Below are 13,921 nucleotides of genomic sequence, written 5' to 3'. Positions count from 1 at the left end.
TTATAAAATTTAATGTGTTTAGAGTAGTGTTATCTTGTTTTTATAGGACACGATATTATTCGACAATAAACTTAACTAATGTACGGTATAGAGTGAATAATAATTTGCATTTCAATAAAGGTAACATTAATTATTTTAATTAGTATTATTAATTAATTTGAAAATTTGGGTCTTATCTCAAATAAAAAAAATATAATAATTTTTATATTCTCTTTGTTCGATATTAAAAAGAAACAGGCTATTATATAAAAAAAAGTAAAATTCGAAAAAAAATTGTAAAAAAAGGGTCAAGCTCACGGAAAAAGCATGAGCTTAGCCACATGTGATCCTCTACTCCAATTCCTAAAAAAAAAAAAAATGGAAAAAGAAAGCTGCCTTGGTTCCTCACTCACGAACAAACAAAGCCATTGAAGCAGCCGGAGTATCAGCCCAATCACGGCGTTGCTCACCGGAAAAACAAGAAACCAAAAGACGAGAAAGAGACCTCCGCCGCCACTACCCAACTTCCAAGAATCTGAATTACTCAAGGTGTCTTTCTCTGTCTCTACTATTTTCCTTTTTTTTTTTTTTTTTTTTTTTTCTAGTCAATCTGTTATTAAGCAAAGTTTATTTTCTTGTGCGAATTTGAATTTGGGATACTTTTTTTCCTTTCAAGATAGAACCATAGTAATGAGAGGAAAAGGAAATCAAAATCAGGACGAAGATGAGTATGAGGAGGAGGAATTTGGTTCCAGAAAAGATGGACCTTCTTCGACTCTTGCTAATAACAACAACAACAATAATACTAACAGTAACAAAGGTATGCTTATTTATATTAGATCCAGCTCTGTTGGATTCATTTTCTTTAAGGTTGATAGAAATTTGTTTTCTTTTACTAATTTTGAACATGGTTTTAAGTTTCTCATTTCTTGAAAGTGTAGAGGTATTACCTTTTCGCTGTTTAATTGTTGGCATGTGGTAAATTTTGGAACTTTTATGTTTTGGAGTGTTGAAATAGTGTCTTTTTTTTCAGGTGGGTATTGATTCTTTTCTCTCTCTCTCTCTCTCTCTTTTAAAATTTTATCTGTTTAATTGAATTTTTCTTGATGTGAGATTTGTATCTGGAGACCAGATGGGAAGAATAGTGATAAGGCTAATGCAATGAGATCAAAACATTCAGTTACTGAGCAGCGGAGGAGGAGCAAGATCAATGAGAGGTTTGTTACTATCTTCAAAGTTGGCAGTCATTTTGGTGCTATAATAAATTAATATGTAGATTTTAGCATTTTACTGTTTGTGCCATTTATTTTCAATGTCTTTCGGTAAAGAATTATTCTGTGTCTATCGTTACTGCAGCTGCAGTTTGAGTTTATGGGTCTCATTGCAATATAATTTGACTTTGTTAGAGGGCGTAGACTAGACAGTTAGGAAGCCAGAAACTACTGCCAGAAAATAAGTAACTATTACTGTCACTTTTGCTTAATTATAGTTTAATCATTTGTGGATTTTGGGGCATTATGTCAATGCATTGTGTTCCCTGGTTGTGCTGTTATGGGTTGCATGTTTCAGATGGATGCACTATACTTCCAATATACATAGACCATCCCAAATATTTGGGATTAAGAATTAGTGGAATTGAGTTGAGTAACTTCAATTGTATTGACCCATAACACTTTCATTTTTATTTTCAAGTATAAGTGGGCCTGGTTTTCTGGGATTGAAAAAAAAATGCATGGACATCTAAAATTATTCTCTTTTCCTAATCTTGATATTTTTCGCATCTTTCTCTTTTCCCATTATTGATGGTTTTTCAACATAATTTTGCTGCAACACAATATTTACACAAAAAATGTTCTTGATTAGCTAATAATAGGTTCATTATAATTCCAATGCTCATCATATGTTGGACAAATTCTTATGAGTCATTAATTTACTTTTGTTATATAATTTGATCAGCATCTGTCTCTACTGTAGGTCAGTATATATGGACACACTTCTGTGCACCTGCATAAGAGAAATTATAATATTGCTTAAAATTCTGCATTCACACTTTTTAAAGTTGAAATCTCTGTGCTTATGTGCCTTTTCTTTTCACATTTAAATCGTGTACGTTATCATGGGCACGGATATACCAACAGTTACAAGTCAATTTCTATCACATTTTAAGTTTAAGAGATCAAGGATAGATTTAGAAACTGTTGAAATATCAGCCACTGTTTGTAAATTTTGTGAATAATAAAATCGTATAGCTTTATGTATTATAATATATTTCTTTCAGATTTCAGATATTGAGAGATCTTATACCTCATAGTGATCAAAAGAGAGATACAGCATCATTTCTATTGGAGGTATGTTATAAATGTGGGAATCAGCTGTAGCATCCAAATGTAAATTCAGTTTTTATACTGTGTGGTTTTAGTTTGTTGACTAAATATTATTGTTGCATCTGTAGGTGATTGAATATGTGCAGTACTTACAGGAAAAGGTGCAAAAATATGAGGGTTCGTACCAGGGTTGGACTTCTGAGCCGACTAAGTTAATGCCATGGGTAAATTTTTTAATGCTTGATCATTGATGTTGCCTCCTCATGAATCTCATCCAATTGATTTTGTGTGGATTAAGTTTCATTTGTATGCGTGGGTTTACACTTCTATACATTCTGCTTCATCCTGGAGGTAGAATTGGTTTATGAATTGAAAGAAATTATCAAATGTTGATGGAATTATGAAGGGTTTTCACATGCTGAACATGTTGGTTACTATGATGCTTGATTTAGTATAAACGAGTGCAGTTTGATTTTTCTGAATGGGTTTTATGTTCTTTGAAGTTTTAAAGTCCTAATTCAAGGAATAAATAATCTAGATGACAATTAAGCATTATAATAGAAACCTTCATAATCCACTGAAACAAGCCAATTAATACATTCAAGCAATTGGAAAATTATGTGTTCTGTTGTGTATTTGGTTTGCCCTATGAATATGTGCATCAGCAAACTATGGCTCACAAACAGTTGAGCAAATTCTTCTGATGAATTTACTGGAATAGCAATTGTTGTAAGAAATTGGAAAGGGCAAGTTTGATGCCGTTGGTAACCCCTTTAACATGGTATGTGTTTGTTAAGCCTACTGACATTACCCCAAGAGCCATTATGACGCAAGGGAAGACGTAGGGCTGTCAGTTTTCAACGAGTAGGCTAAAATAGGGTTGATTACAGGTGGAACAGTAATCAGTAATTAGGTTTATAACCTTTGAATTAAAATTATGAGGAAAAATAAGATGAGTTACAATATTACTAGTGCTGTCTATTTATAGTGATAAATCCTAACTAGACTAGGAATCCTAATTAAAGAAAGAATTAAAAATCTACTCCTATTCAATGATAAAATAGTAGATCCTAATCAAATAAGGAAACGGAAAACTAATGCAAATCTGAAATAAAACAGTAAATTAAATAAAATCCTAGTTGTGCTAGGAATCCAATTAGGACTAGGATTGCTCCTGCATCACATTATAGATGAACAAGTATAGTATGCTTGGGCACTTCAGAGAACCATGTTGAAGGAACTTGGCAATTTGGAGTTTGGATTTAGTGTCAAGATTTCAACTTATCATTTTGATGTCTTGCACTCCTATTTCTTTTGGGGAAGGACATAGCAGTTCAACCCATGATTCCCATGACTCCTACTGACATTTATCTCCAGATATGTCAGATTGAGTTAACCACAATTGCTTGTGATGGGCTTTGCTTTTGCTTCACTGTATTCAGGCCATCCGTAGGCTCTTGCTTTGGATCTTCTTTAAAGTGATTACATTTTAGTTTTTGTGTTCATTGGTTTTTCTCTGTACTTGTGGGGAATTTCCTTAATTCCTTTTAATTGAAGCTGGTGGTGGTGAAGAGAAGTTGGAAATGTATTTGATCAAAGTACTTGAATTCTATTTAGAAACTTCATAATTAACTCACTAGTTTCCCTTTTCAAACAGAGAAATAGTCACTGGCGTGTTCAAAGTTTCATGGGTCACCCACAAACAGTAAAAAATGGTTCTGGTCCAGGGTTAACATTTCCAGGAAAATTTGATGAAAATAACATTGCCATCAGCCCTAGCATGCTTACAAGTACACAGAATCTAGTAGAACCAGACACTAGCAGGGATATTGCTTCCAAAGGAATGGAACGGCAACCTGAATTAGCAAACAAGGTTATGCCTCTGCCCATGTCCTTGCAGACGACCATGCCTACTCCTGTTCAAAGTGATGGTGTTGTTGCAAATCCTCTTCAGCAATCAGTCTCTGGTGTTCATTTGGCTGACTTTCCTGTGTCTGGTGATGCACCTAACCAGCAGGAGAAGGTGCCGATTGAAGGGGGGACTATCAGCATTTCAAGCGTGTACTCTCAAGGGTGGGTGCAATCTTTTTCTTTTACGTGTCATTAGGCAATGTTCAGACCATAAATTCTGTTTTATGATGGATTTCCACTATCAAGTATCTTTACCTTCATTCTTATCTGCAGTGTCTTTAGTGTAAAGGAACTTTATGGTCACAATAAACTGTTTTATTTTTCACTTCCTAAGACTGGTATTTAAGCCATATGAAACTGAGAATTAGAAATTATATGCTGTTTTAGGACATCTGTTTGTAATTATTGAAGGGTTCATGCATCTGTGCTGTATTACACTATGCAATACAAGTCAGCTCATAACCTTGCCTTGATTGATCGAATTATTTTGGAAGCCTTCATTCATGTTTGACTGCTAAATTATATGCTAACAAATATGACATTTTGTAAAAAGCAGGTTGTTCAACAGTCTTACACAAGCATTGCACAGCGCTGGTGTTGATTTATCACAAGCCAATATCTCCGTACAGATTGATCTTGGAAAGAGGGCAAATAGAGGGCTGACATCTGGAACATCAACTGCTAAGGTATAAAGCTGGTAAATAAGATGGTAAACCAAAAAGGTTGTCATTAGAAAGCTATTATAAAGTTGAACATTTCACTTTTGCTTTCCAGGACCCCCGATCTAGCAATCAAGCAGCAATGCGTCTTAGGGATATGAGCAGTGGAGAGCACTTTGATCAGGCTCAAAAGCGGCTGAAGACATGATAGTAGTATGGATTTTTGTGTCTTCCTATTTAATCTGTTTCTCTCTCTTCTTTCATCTGCTATTTCCTTTTCTTTTTTCTTCTTTACTTTGGTGTAAATGCTATCTATGTTTTGGTTTCTTGAACTCTTAACAGTATTCCTTGAGATTCAAGTTTAGAGCTTTTGCCGTAGACGTTGTGTTCTCTATGGGGTTTCCTCCAGATCTCTGATGGGGAAATGCCATTGCCTGTATCATCCTTGTATTATACATATTGATCTAATATATATATATATAAATGGATGGAGAATTTTGGGGGGTTATCCTTGTAGCATATTGATTGCGTTTATCTATGTATCATAGAAATATCTAACATAGCATGTGGATTTTTCTCTATAAAATTCCGCCATATTGGTCTGATCAACAAACAATAAACTTCTCCATTTTTGAAACAATAAACAAATAAAATATGTATGCTTATCACATGCATTTGTGGGGAATATCCCAAATTTGCAGGTTACTTTGTGCTGTACGCAAAAAATGTTCATGATTCATCAAAAGGTGGCAAACATTCCTGTGGATTTGTGTAGACATAGAAATAATTTTCTTCCTTAGGTCATAAGTTGGTATAAAAAGTGTCACTTTCTACTGCTACAAAATAAACCAATGCTGCCATCTGATTTGAATGGTTTTGGAATGGCATAAGCTCTACTTGTGGCAGTAAAGTTTCCTTAATCTTCTTGGCCATGTCTTCCATCAAAGTTCTGGGCTTAATAGTTTACAAGACGGCGTAGCTTTTGAAGCTCTTCAGGCAGCCCATTGTTGGCCAGTCTAGCTTCAGATTTTGTGAAATGCAGTAATGTGCTGCTTTTGTGTTTATGGTGAACAGGAACTTGAACACAGATGGAAATTTTTCTTTTTTTAATTTTGAGAAAGGAGAATGACTAATTGATTATTTTATTAATTTAAGTAGAATATAAGCTGATAATGCATAACATAATGATAATTGGCTTCAATTAATAATGAGCACAAAGGGTTGAACTATTATGGTGATGTCCAAAGAAATACAAATTGAAAGAAATTTGTTGGAAATTGTAGACCTAACTTATAGTTTGGCCAAAGAGAAACTGAAAGAAAACACAAAAGAAATAGGAAACCAACAAAATTAACCTACAAGCTACCTAAAAAAAAAAAAAAAGCATAGGTAGGGGATAATGACAGCACTGTAACACTTCGCCTGGGTGACATTCAATATCATGTACTCATGTTCCTATACGTATATCGGCTAATGGTATGCAATTTCCTATTTGAGAATTTAGATCAAGTATCTCGTGTCTATAAGCAGGGGGGCGTGGCCAAGAAGCAACCAGCTGACTTTTTGTCATCCAAGTTGCCTATAATTTTCATCAGAAAGGCATAATCATATGCTGTTTCTTCACATTGACTGTAGTAACCACCTTCGCCAAAATGTCCTCCAGCCATATTTGTCTTTAGAATGACTGAGCTAGAACAATTACAACATGTAATATCTCGTAGTTTGGCCACCCATTTTGCAGCTTCCCAAACTCCAACCCTGAGAATGAGCATTAAAAGCCAAAAGTATTAAGTTAATGGATACAAGACAAAACATGGAACGATGCTTGCAGATAATCAGTGATTTTGGACAGCAGAAGATGTGAATTTGCCTTGAATCAAGTAATGAGGCTGTGACAAGCATTGATGGTAGGCAACCGTTGTAAGGAATGTTTTCATAAGGAGAATAACTTAGAATGTATTCAAACTGGGACTGTATCTGAGGATTCCCAAATTCTTCATAGTCCAATGTGGTGAGAGGCAAACTTGGATCCAACAATGTGTTGCATATGTCAAGAAATGGGACCTGATATAAATTTTAACAATCATCAGTGCCAATTTAGAAGTAATATATACAAAATTTCAAGCCATGCTCTGTTTCTCTCTCTCTCTCTCTCTCTCTCTCTCTCCAATGATATTAGAGAAAATATGAAGCCATCAGTAAAGCATAAAAAAAATTACTAAGCTAAACCTCATTTCTTCATCAGAGAATATATTTCTTGATGGCTAACCTTCAAGATGGCTGCGCGAAATAGTTTTGGGTTCATATTGATAGCTGACCCAACAAGAAGACCCCCAGCACTAAATCCAATAGCACCTAGCCGATCTCTGTGAACATAGCCCTCATTAATGAGGTAATTTCCACACGAAATAAAATCATAGATGGAATTAAGTTTGTTCAACCCACTGCCAGACTTATGCCATGAAGAATGCTCACCACTGCCACCCCTGCCCAGGCAAAAGATGACAAATTTTAGAATGTGCAAAAGAAAAAAAAAAAAAAAAAGCTGCAACATTAATTTTATTTTAACAGTATGAGATAGCCATCAGATGACTCTTATAGAATCAAACTCAATTGAATGGTAAAGATACAAACTCAACTAGGTTATGAAAATAACAAGCTCCTAGAACAAAGACTATCAAGCGAACACCACTGGAACACATCAAAGTTCACACTTAACACTAATTTAAGATAATCCCTGATTATTTCAAAACAGAAAAAGGACTATGCAAAAACTATTATTGATTTCCACTTTGAGAAAAGCACCGTGTTCCAGAACTCCATAAGAAAGAATGGAATCATGGAACAAACCTCACATCAGCAAAGGCCATCACCCAACCACGATCAAGCAAACTCAGACGATCTGGACACCAGCTTTTATCCAGAACTTCCCCGTATGCTCCATATCCTTGTAAAAGTCCAGGAGAGAGACTCTTCTGCCAGGCTTTTTGAGAGTACAAGATGGTCAGGGGAACCCTGACACCATCATGGGAAATGACTTCCCTTCTTTCACAGAAGTATGCATCAGAAAAATCTTTCCATCTCATTAATTCAATATTCTGGTCATTTTTTTCCATACAATTTTGTGTACCAGGACATTCAGGAGTATGTAGCTTATGGATCGGTAAGCAGTTTCCATGATCATCAGATATTCCTCTTACTTCCTCTTGCAGCACAATCGAGAATGTCCGTTTTGACATGTCATAGTCGACAATCAGATCAGGCATCTGCACATTCAAAGGGAACAGAATTAGATAGGTTCACCACATATGATTGCAGTGTCTTAGTTATAGCAGGTGAAAATTGTATGCTGAGAAACTTAATACAAACTATATAATGAAATTTCCACAAAGCAATTGACATCTAATAAATTATTTGAAACTAAGCGTTGCTTAGGCAACACAAATAAGAGAAAGGGGGGAATTCTATTCCATCTCACTAAAGGAAGTTTGAAGCATCACAACAACAAAAACAACTAAGCCTTAGTCACTAACTGATTGGGATAGGCTATATGAATCCTTTGTATCCAATATTTGCTCTGTTCAGATTAAAGGAAGTTTAATGCATTGCTTGGGCATTTCCCACACAACTTGAGAACCTGCCAGGTTTATTAGAGTGATGTAGCAGCCATATTATAGTTAGAGAAGACTTATCCCCTTTGGAAATCCAAGCCTATACTAATTGATTTTACATCATCAATAGGCCTTTCTGATTTACAAAGAAAAACCTTGGTAGTTATTAGGCTGTTCAAGTCTACTATGAAAATCCACAGTTCTTGTCCTACCCTGCCACTTCAGCACCTTTTGATCTTTGAGTTTGAGAAGATCATTACGAGCCCTCTCCTAGAATGTTTTTGTAGATTCCGAAAATTCCATGGTGGATCAGGACGAGAATGAATCCGGGAATCCAGGACATACTCATCCTGGAGCTTCTGCTTTCCTCTGGGGAGGGATGAAGTGACTGCGGAAATGAATGAATGACTGGGATAGTAGAAGGCTCTTTCTCTCTTTCTTTAAATCACTCTGGCCTGCATTTTTTTTCAGTTAATAACTTAGCATACAGGTTGCAGTAGATTTCCAGGTGACTATAAGTGTTTGGTAATGCTACTGCTGCAAGCAAGATAAGGTATTTTAGTCTTTTTGGCTTCTGCAACTAGGGTTTGAAGTCTATTTAGAATGTGGCAATACTTTTGTTGCTGAAATGGGATATAATTAAAAATTTGCATCTCCATGTCAGTTTCTTATTTGCAATCTTCTTTATTTTTCATTATCCCTTCATTTCACAGTAGCTATTGATTGCAAAAGACTAAAAGATTTATCTTCATTCCTCCATTCAAATAAAGTTGATACAAAATTAGTTTGAAAAGCAAACAGACAAATAATGCTGGCTATGTAAATACAGCGCATGTATACAAAATAGTCTAGAAAAACAAAAATAACAGAACCTGAATACAATTTTTTATTAAGAAAAGAAGAAAATTTTCTTTCTGCATTCACAGGAGGAACGATATCTTATACAAATAAGTAAAAACAAAAGCATATGCTATTAGTTAACAGTCCAGACACAATTTCCAAGTAAAAACAACATGGAAATTTTTTCTGGAATGCATGTTAACTAAAGGCCTTAAATGGCATAGGTGAGGAGTTTCCACTAGTTTTTGGATGAATATTCAACAAAACATAAAATGCATATTAATGAGAGAGAGAGAGAGAGAGAGAGAGAGAGAGAGAGGGAGGGGAAGGAAGAGGAAGAGGTGATATCTGAAAAGCATCACAATATAAACTGATACTGATGCTAGTGGAAGTTATACCACTGGAGATGACAAAACCACACGGTACATTGGGTTACTGAAGTCATGGTTCGATCCCGGAACAATGCTGCATATATTTGAAGGCAGAGGGAAAAACCATGGATCAAGATCATCAACCTCCATTTTCCTCTGCAAAACAACTCAGGACAAACGAAAAATTAACGGCTGCATTTTCTAATGTAAAAGCTAAAAAGTAGCATAAGCTCTTTTCTGGGAAGAGTGTGTTTAGAATTTATGTCATTTGAACAAGCCAAAAGGAGCAAGCATATGTAGGATACCATAAGATACGAATTCTATTTGCACAACTTTGATTATTTCCTATGGAACAGCAGCAAAACTGTTGAAAAGATCATTCTCAGACATGTTAACTCCTCCACTGAAATATTAATCTTAATATTTCTGATTTGGCATAACAACATCTCGACACCCTTTTGCCTTATTACCTCTTATTTTACTAAAAGGTATACTGCTATATGTGCCTAAGCACAATAAATTGTGATAAATAAAAAAAAAAAAGGAGAAATTAACTGTGACACATCCACTGAAAAAAAAAAAAAAAACAGGACATTGATAAAATACTTGTTGATTAAATATCTCATCATTTATGTGAAAATTATCATTTTTATTTTATCATACAATGGGGGAGATTAAATAAAATAATCTTTTAAATCATGAGATGCTAAATGCAAAATTAAAGGAAACACTGGTAACAATTTTGTAGTATCTGAGAATTCTACTTTTAAAAATTGAATTTGATAGAGCTGAAACTTCAATACCTCACAATCAATCTTGACAGGCAAATTGATGGAACATAGCATGGGGAAACCTTTCTTCTGGAGAAAAAGCACCAAATGGCCACTAAAAATGTCCATATCCTGAAAGTTCATATCTTCACTTGGAAGTATGATATTCTGCAAGAGAACAAAACAATGTGAAAGATAAGGAAACAAAAAATGATGATAAAAATGGATCTAGTCGACAGTGGATATTATTGAAGCACCAGACCTGCCATTTGGATGACTGTATATGTTCAATTTGGCATGTAGCCAAGTAATAATTTCCACCTGACCATCCACTTAAAGGAGCATTTGTGAGAACATAAAACAAACCAGAGTGATGTTCCAAAAAATACTGTACACCAGAAACACGCTTGTGTACTCTTTGCAAACCTTCAAGTGGATTGATTGCATCTATCACATAAACCTGTGAAGAAACAATAGGAGACAAACCTCACCAAAGGATGAAATAATGGGATCAAGACATACTATTGAAAAAAGTCTAAATTGAAATAAGTAAATTCCTTCCTCGGATGACGTTCTTGAGTTTGAGTTAACAGTTATGAACTTGCCATCTTTTGTGCTTGTTATATCCACACAAAAGCTCAAATCACTTTCTGTAAATACTGTGACATCATCTATATTATCAGTTCCTAGGTTTGTGCAGAGAACCCTATCAAACATGAGATAGGTGAGATAATGTTCTGATCCACAAGGAAAAGGCTCAATAAATTAGCTAAAGAATTTACCTGTAAGGTCTTTGATTCTCATCCGCCATAGTATAGAACAAAGTCCTTCCATCTTGAGCCCAAGCCAAACTAACAACCCCATTAATCTCTGATTTTGGAACTATAAATCCATTTCTGAGGTCTTTAATTTGAAGCATGAACTGTTCATTCCCAGTAATATCAAGTGTGTATGCAAGAAAGTTGTGGTCTGGTGAAACTCGGCATGTACCCACATGCACATAACCTGCAATTTTTTACGTATACATGCAATAATCAGTGACAAAGTTAATAATACTAGCTCCTTTGTGCAAAAATTAATCTAATGCAATGTGAAACATTCAATTCATCAAAAAGTTTAAAAAAAAAAAAGAAAAAAAAGAAGGGAAATGTGTGTTTAACTCTAATATGTATCTTTCACTGGTGATATAGATATTTCACTTGAATGTCATTAGGAAGGATGATCAAAATCATGGATTTTCTGTTTTGTCAAGAGGTCTTCTATGTTTGTATCATCAAAGAGGACTTGGCTCTGTTGTTCCTCGTCTAGATTGTCTTGTGCTGCCAGTATTTTCATTTATAGCTGCTGCGCCTTTGTTTTGTTTGCTGCCATTCTCTAGCCACATCCTGAGTTGGTGTGTTTTCTTGGTTGATGGTTTAGATGTTGTTGTTGTTGTGCAGTCTGGTATGCTTTTGCTAATCCAAATCAAGTTTTGTCTTTTTCGCTTTGGGCCCACAACTTTTACACTCAGTTTTGGTTGTTTGAACCTTCAGTTCCTAGTATTTAGAACCCTTTCTATCTCAATGTTCTAATTATTCTAATGACATTTTCTAAGCGTATCCCAAAAAAAAAAAAGTAATATAACAATGGCAAAACAACCAGGACCACCAAGTATTGCCCAAGGAAGGAAGAACTTGGTAAAAGGAAACTTAAAAAAGCAAAAAGACAAGAAAAACCATCTAAAATGAATATGAAGGGATAAGAAAGAAGCTTACCAAATTGTTCTGCAATTTGGTTCCAATCAAGCAAAATTTGCTCCATTCCAAACTGTCCACTTGCATAACTGAGAATTGTCTTTACCCAACCAATTTCCCCGTTCTCTAATTTCCTGCATAGAACTGGGTATTCTTTCCCTTCAGGAATATACTGGTAGTATAACCTGCTTAAGAGTAAATAGAATCTCACTCACTAATTCTAATCACGGTTTCCACTCGATCAAAATCAAAAGCAAATAAATTTACAGCCCGACACTTGATTCCCATGTTCACTAACGAAACTACATCACTATGCACAATACTATATCAGTTTCAATTCAAACTATCAAGACTGATAAATTAACAAATGGCAAATCCAACAAATAAAGGTGCAGACTTTAACCAAACCAAGAAAAGGATTGTTGCAAAATGGACAAACCAGGGACCCCAACGCTCAGGAGGAGTGGAAATTTTAGTGGGCAATCTACTTCTCATCTCGTTAACCAGTGTTTGTTGCAGATTTTGAGTGTCGGCCATGAAAGCTTGAGCATAAGAGTTTTCTTGGTTGAGATAGTTAACAAAATCAGGGTCACTGGTGTTTCGCATCCAATGGTACGGGTCCTGCCACGTTTTTCCATGAGCAGAGACTGAAAAAGGGACTTTCTTTGCCAATGGAGGAGTTTCTGAAGATAGAGAGAAGAAAGGGGTGGCTCGGCATCGTTTACAGCTAGAAGAGAAAGAAGAAGAAGGTATAATGGGAATTATGTGAAAAGCGAGGGAAACAATGGAGGTTTTGAATGAGGGTTTGGAGGTTAATACAGTGGAAAGCGCCATGGAATTAGGAGACTGTCATCCATCGACGAACAGCGAGCACAACTCAGTTTCTTTTATATTTTGTAGTGTCAAGATCGTTCAAAAAAACAAAACAAACTCTTGCATTGCATTCGAAAGGTGCGAACCGGGTTTTGCGAGCTATAAGCCTATAACTATAAGTCACCCGGTCGTCCAACGACTAGTCGTGGAGTAGAGGAACAAATTAAAAAGACTGCACTAACGTAAACGTAATTGGGCAACTAGATTCTGTGAGGAACATTGGCATTATCATGCGGCCATCCAACGACAGGTCGTGGATGCTGCTACCTATAACTTTTTGTGCTCAATTTGTATTGCTTCGAATAGATCGACTTTTTTGAGTCTTTTTAAGTTGTCTTTTATTATTATTTTAAAAAAATTTTAAATTTTATTTTCTCCACAAGTGTGAGGAATTTTTGGTTGACCATATGAGGAGCTTAGCAGCAGCTGATATTATTAGTATTAATAATTATAATTTTGTATTATGGATGTATTTAGGTCATCTCAACAGGTTTTCTATTCAAAACATAGCAACAAAGAATCCATGTTTGCAGATGTAATCATATAACTAATGAAGACGCACTGCGCTCAACAGCGGCTATCCGTCAGCAACAGCTATACCAAGATTCATTTCTCAAGGCCTGTTTCCGAAAAATAACTTACATTTAAAAAATAATTTATTTTTTATTGTTTGATTGTAATTTGATAATTAATTAAAAATATTAAAATTATTAACTCGTAAGATTATAAAATAAAATATTAATAATATAAATTTTATATTTTAAAAATTCTATTGTTAAATATGAAAATAATAAAAAAAAAAGTGAATTATGAAAGTCGCTAATGACCACCATGATTAATAAATTAACAA

The 13,921-nt window shown here is 35.1% G+C and overlaps 2 protein-coding genes across 6 annotated transcripts; one reads left to right on the top strand and one right to left on the bottom strand.

Moving 5' to 3' along the window:
* The first annotated feature begins 352 nt into the window (after nucleotides 1-352).
* BIM2 (BES1-interacting Myc-like protein 2) lies at nucleotides 353-5,381 on the top strand. Of its 4 annotated transcripts, none has more exons than XM_020681858.2 (8): nucleotides 353-528; nucleotides 660-799; nucleotides 1,093-1,196; nucleotides 2,258-2,327; nucleotides 2,432-2,527; nucleotides 3,961-4,376; nucleotides 4,771-4,900; nucleotides 4,989-5,381. In XM_020681858.2, exons 2-8 carry the CDS (start codon nucleotides 704-706, stop codon nucleotides 5,079-5,081), a joined length of 1,005 nt encoding a protein of 334 aa, XP_020537517.1. In that variant the 5' UTR covers nucleotides 353-528; nucleotides 660-703; the 3' UTR covers nucleotides 5,082-5,381. The 4 variants fall into 4 exon arrangements, with proteins under 4 accessions (XP_020537517.1, XP_020537518.1, XP_012080473.1 ...); XM_020681859.3 differs by having other exon boundaries at nucleotides 656-799; XM_012225083.3 differs by having other exon boundaries at nucleotides 355-528; nucleotides 1,112-1,196.
* A 669-nt stretch (nucleotides 5,382-6,050) lies between these two features.
* On the bottom strand, nucleotides 6,051-13,148 carry LOC105640687 (Prolyl oligopeptidase family protein). 2 transcript variants are annotated; one of them, XM_089715765.1, is made up of 11 exons: nucleotides 12,638-13,148; nucleotides 12,220-12,386; nucleotides 11,248-11,470; nucleotides 11,029-11,171; nucleotides 10,728-10,927; nucleotides 10,499-10,633; nucleotides 9,723-9,851; nucleotides 7,724-8,139; nucleotides 7,143-7,359; nucleotides 6,744-6,937; nucleotides 6,051-6,631 (listed from the first exon to the last, which is right to left on the bottom strand). In XM_089715765.1, the coding sequence occupies exons 1-11, from the start codon at nucleotides 13,030-13,032 to the stop codon at nucleotides 6,394-6,396; spliced, it is 2,457 nt and encodes an 818-aa protein (XP_089571891.1). In that variant the 5' UTR covers nucleotides 13,033-13,148; the 3' UTR covers nucleotides 6,051-6,393. The 2 variants fall into 2 exon arrangements, with proteins under 2 accessions (XP_089571891.1, XP_089571892.1); XM_089715766.1 differs by having other exon boundaries at nucleotides 12,220-12,383.
* Nucleotides 13,149-13,921: the final 773 nt, after the last annotated feature.

The sequence above is a fragment of the Jatropha curcas genome, chromosome 10, assembly GCF_041381405.1.
Source record: "Jatropha curcas cultivar XTBG-Jc1 chromosome 10, XTBG_Jcur_1.0, whole genome shotgun sequence".
In the NCBI taxonomy this organism is placed as follows: Eukaryota; Viridiplantae; Streptophyta; class Magnoliopsida; order Malpighiales; family Euphorbiaceae; genus Jatropha; species Jatropha curcas.
Note: the sequence above shows the minus strand (reverse complement) of the source record. Positions and strands in the feature narration are given on the sequence as shown.